The sequence below is a fragment of the Mus caroli genome, chromosome 15, assembly GCF_900094665.2.
Source record: "Mus caroli chromosome 15, CAROLI_EIJ_v1.1, whole genome shotgun sequence".
Taxonomy (NCBI): domain Eukaryota; kingdom Metazoa; phylum Chordata; class Mammalia; order Rodentia; family Muridae; genus Mus; species Mus caroli.
Genome location: NC_034584.1, coordinates 93,455,038 through 93,458,252, shown reverse-complemented (window position 1 = coordinate 93,458,252; position 3,215 = coordinate 93,455,038). Strand labels below are relative to the sequence as shown.

Sequence of the window (3,215 nt, the reverse complement as noted above, 5' to 3'; positions counted from 1 at the left end):
ATATATATATATATATATATGCCTGTTTGTGTATAATGTACCCCCTTATGCGTGCCTGGTGCTGTTGGGGGACAGAAGAAGAGGACATTCAGATCTCCTGGAACCTGAGTATAGATGGCTGTGAAGTGCCATGTGTGGTCTTGGCAGCTGAACTTGGTCCCTCTGCAAGAGCAACAAGTGTCTTAACCAATGAGGCATCTCTGCAGTCTGTCTGGTTGTGCATGCTCGTGCGTGCATGTGTGTGTGTGGTAAATGAGGTAAATGAGAATGTAATCTATAGTGAGAGTGCGATGTGCTATGTAAAGCTGAGTGGCTTTAGAACTGCTATTCCATCCTAACTGTGCGGGAGTCCCCAAGACATAGAGTTTGACTTCCTTAAATCAACTGTGTGATGTTTTAATTAAGTTAATTAGAATTAAATGGCTTGGGCTGGTGAGATGGCTCAGTGGGTAAGAGCACCCGACTGCTCTTCCGAAGGTCAGGAGTTCAAATCCCAGCAACCACATGGTGGCTCACAACCATCCGTAATGAGATCTGATACCCTCTTCTGGAGTGTCTGAAGATAGCTACAGTGTACTTACATATAATAAATAAATAAATAAATAAATAAATAAATAAATAAATAAATAAATCTTAAAAAAAAAAAAAGAATTAAATGGCTTTATTAAAATAATTTGGAGGTAGAACATGGAGAAGCTGTGTAGTCGGGCTTGAGCCACTGTGGTCGTCATCCTTGGCCACAGGCTAGTAAGAGGGATTTCGGTGGGGAACTGTGGAGAAGGCATGTTCTAACTCTGGTCATACATGTGCAGTACCCTGATGAGAAAAGGCTGAAGGGCCTTTCAAAGCAACTGGACTGGAGTGTTCGAAAAATCCAATGCTGGTTTCGCCATCGGAGGAATCAGGACAAGCCTCCAACGCTCACGAAATTCTGTGAAAGCATGTATGTCTCAGCGGGGAGCAGAGGAGGAGAAGGGTGGGATAAGGCTGTTTTCTTTTGGGAAATGAGTTTACTGTTGGGATGATAATGTCAGACTCTAAGGCTCCAGGTTAAAAAGCCAAGGGGCGGTGGCAGTAGGGAGGAGCTTACACCCTGGAGCTTCTCACCCAGGCCTCCTCAGTGAGCAGCAGCCTCAGAAGGAAAGGACGCAGCTGAAACCTGCCCACACTTACTCCCTGGTCCTACTTGCCACTAAGGCAAGATGATTCTAGTCTGTTCCTCGTTGGAAATAGATTGAGCTAGGTGTGGTGACATATAACCTTTACTCTCCAGCATATGGAGACTGGCATGTGGATCTCCAGTTCAAGGCCAGCCTGGTCTGTATATCCAAATCCCAGGCCAGCATGGTTACATAGTGAGGCCTGTCTACCTACCTTTTTTTAAAAAGTGCCCTGGAGGAGCTGGAGAGATGGCTTAGTGGCCAAGAGCACTGACTGCTCTTCTGAAGGTCCTGAGTTCAAATTCTAGCAACCAGATGGTGGCTCACAACCATCTGTACTGAGATCTGACGCCTGCTTCTGGTGTGTCTAAAGACAGCTACAGTGTACTTACATAAAATAATAAATAAATCTTTAAAGAAAAAAAAAAAGGGCTGGTGAGATGGCTCAGTGGGTAAGAGCACCCGACTGCTCTTCCAAAGGTCCAGAGTTCAAATCCCAGCAACCACATGGTGGCTCACAACCATCCGTAACGAGATCTGGCGCCCTCTTCTGGAGTGTCTGAAGACAGCTACAGTGTACTTACATATAATAAATAAATCTTTAAAAAAAAAAAAGTGGCCTGGAGAGTTGGCTCAATAGTTAATACACTTACTACTCTAACAGAGGGTGAAGCTTATCTCCCGCCACCCACACCAGGGAGCTCCTATCAGCCCTCTGTAACACCAGCTCCAGGAGAGCTGAAGCCTCTGACCTCCTTGGGCACCTATCCTCAGACACACGCGTGCACACACACACACACACACACACACACACGTACAAGACAACACCTGCACTTTAAAACTTAATGATGTGCCAGGCAGTGGTGGCGCACACCTTTTAATCCCAGCACTAGGGAGGCAGAAGCAGTCGGATTTCTGAGTTTGAGGCCAGCCTGGTCTACAGAGTGAGTTCCAGGACAGCCAGGGCTACACAGAGAAACCTTGTCTTGAAAAAAACCAAAACAAAAAAACAAAAAAAAACCCAAAAGTTAATATTAAAATATATCTGTTTTTTTTAAAAAGCCCACCTCGACAGAAATACTACCAGCTTGTTCTATATTCACATTTTTGTGAGAAGTTTTTCCTTGCTTAGGAATATTGTACTTGAAATCAAAGTTTTTAATTCTCTAGAAATGGCTATTAGTCGCTGACATGCAAGTTGGAAATTGCGTACTGTGAAGGGCCTAATAGTAAAGTGTGTTCTTGTGGGACTCTGTGAACAAAGGTTCAAAGCTGATGCTGGCCTTGTAAAGATCAGTTTTGTCCCAACTACTATCTTGAGTTTCCCTAGTTTGAATTCTCCCCCCTTGGAGTGGACGTTTATGTAACCTCTCTTCTTTGCTCGCCCAGGTGGAGATTCACTTATTATTCATGTATCTTCTGCTATGGAATCAGATTCCTCTGGTCGGTGAGTCTACTCTCTCTGTCCTCTTACTGGGTTTTAGTTATGTCAAGATGCCCGGGTTCTAGATGTGAACATTGAATACCGTCAGCCATTTATATCTCCTTTTGAGGTAAGGCTGCTCTGGAGCCTTCTGCCTCGGCCTCTGCACACTGGGATTACAGGTGTGTGTGTGCCAGCACCACTCCCAGCAGAGGTCACTATGTTTCCTTACATTTTCTGTTGTCGTGCCCAGTGCAGCTTAGCTACGAATAATCATCTTCTACCCTGGGTTTCCCATCACTAATCTCAAGACCCTACTGTTTCCTCTGAGTACTCTTAGTACACAATGACTTAGAGAGCGCCAAGAACATTACTGTTCTAATGAGAGCAAGTGAGGTTTATTCTGAGATGTGTCTCTGTGTAGCCCTGGCTGGCCTGGGTATAAGTGATTCTCATGTTTCTCCCTCCAAAGCACTGGGATTAACTATTGAGACAGGTTTTCTCAGTAAACTCCCAGCTCACCTGTCTTCCTGCAGCGCTGAGTTTGTAGAGCCTCTGCTGTTTTCTGTGGTAGCTGAGTTTGTAGAGCCTCTGCTGTTTCTGTGGTAGCTGAGTTTGTAGAGCCTCTGCTG

The 3,215-nt window shown here is 45.0% G+C and overlaps 1 protein-coding gene across 2 annotated transcripts in view; it reads left to right on the top strand.

Annotated features, from left to right (window-relative positions):
• Cers5 (ceramide synthase 5) overlaps positions 1-3,215 on the top strand; it is a 37,496-nt gene that overhangs the window by 24,271 nt on the left and 10,010 nt on the right. For both annotated transcript variants that reach the window (XM_021183337.2, XM_029470138.1), the window contains exons 3-4: positions 813-943; positions 2,550-2,607. In XM_021183337.2, the coding sequence (XP_021038996.1) occupies positions 813-943; positions 2,550-2,607 (189 nt within the window). The remainder of the gene's footprint in view (positions 1-812; positions 944-2,549; positions 2,608-3,215) is intronic.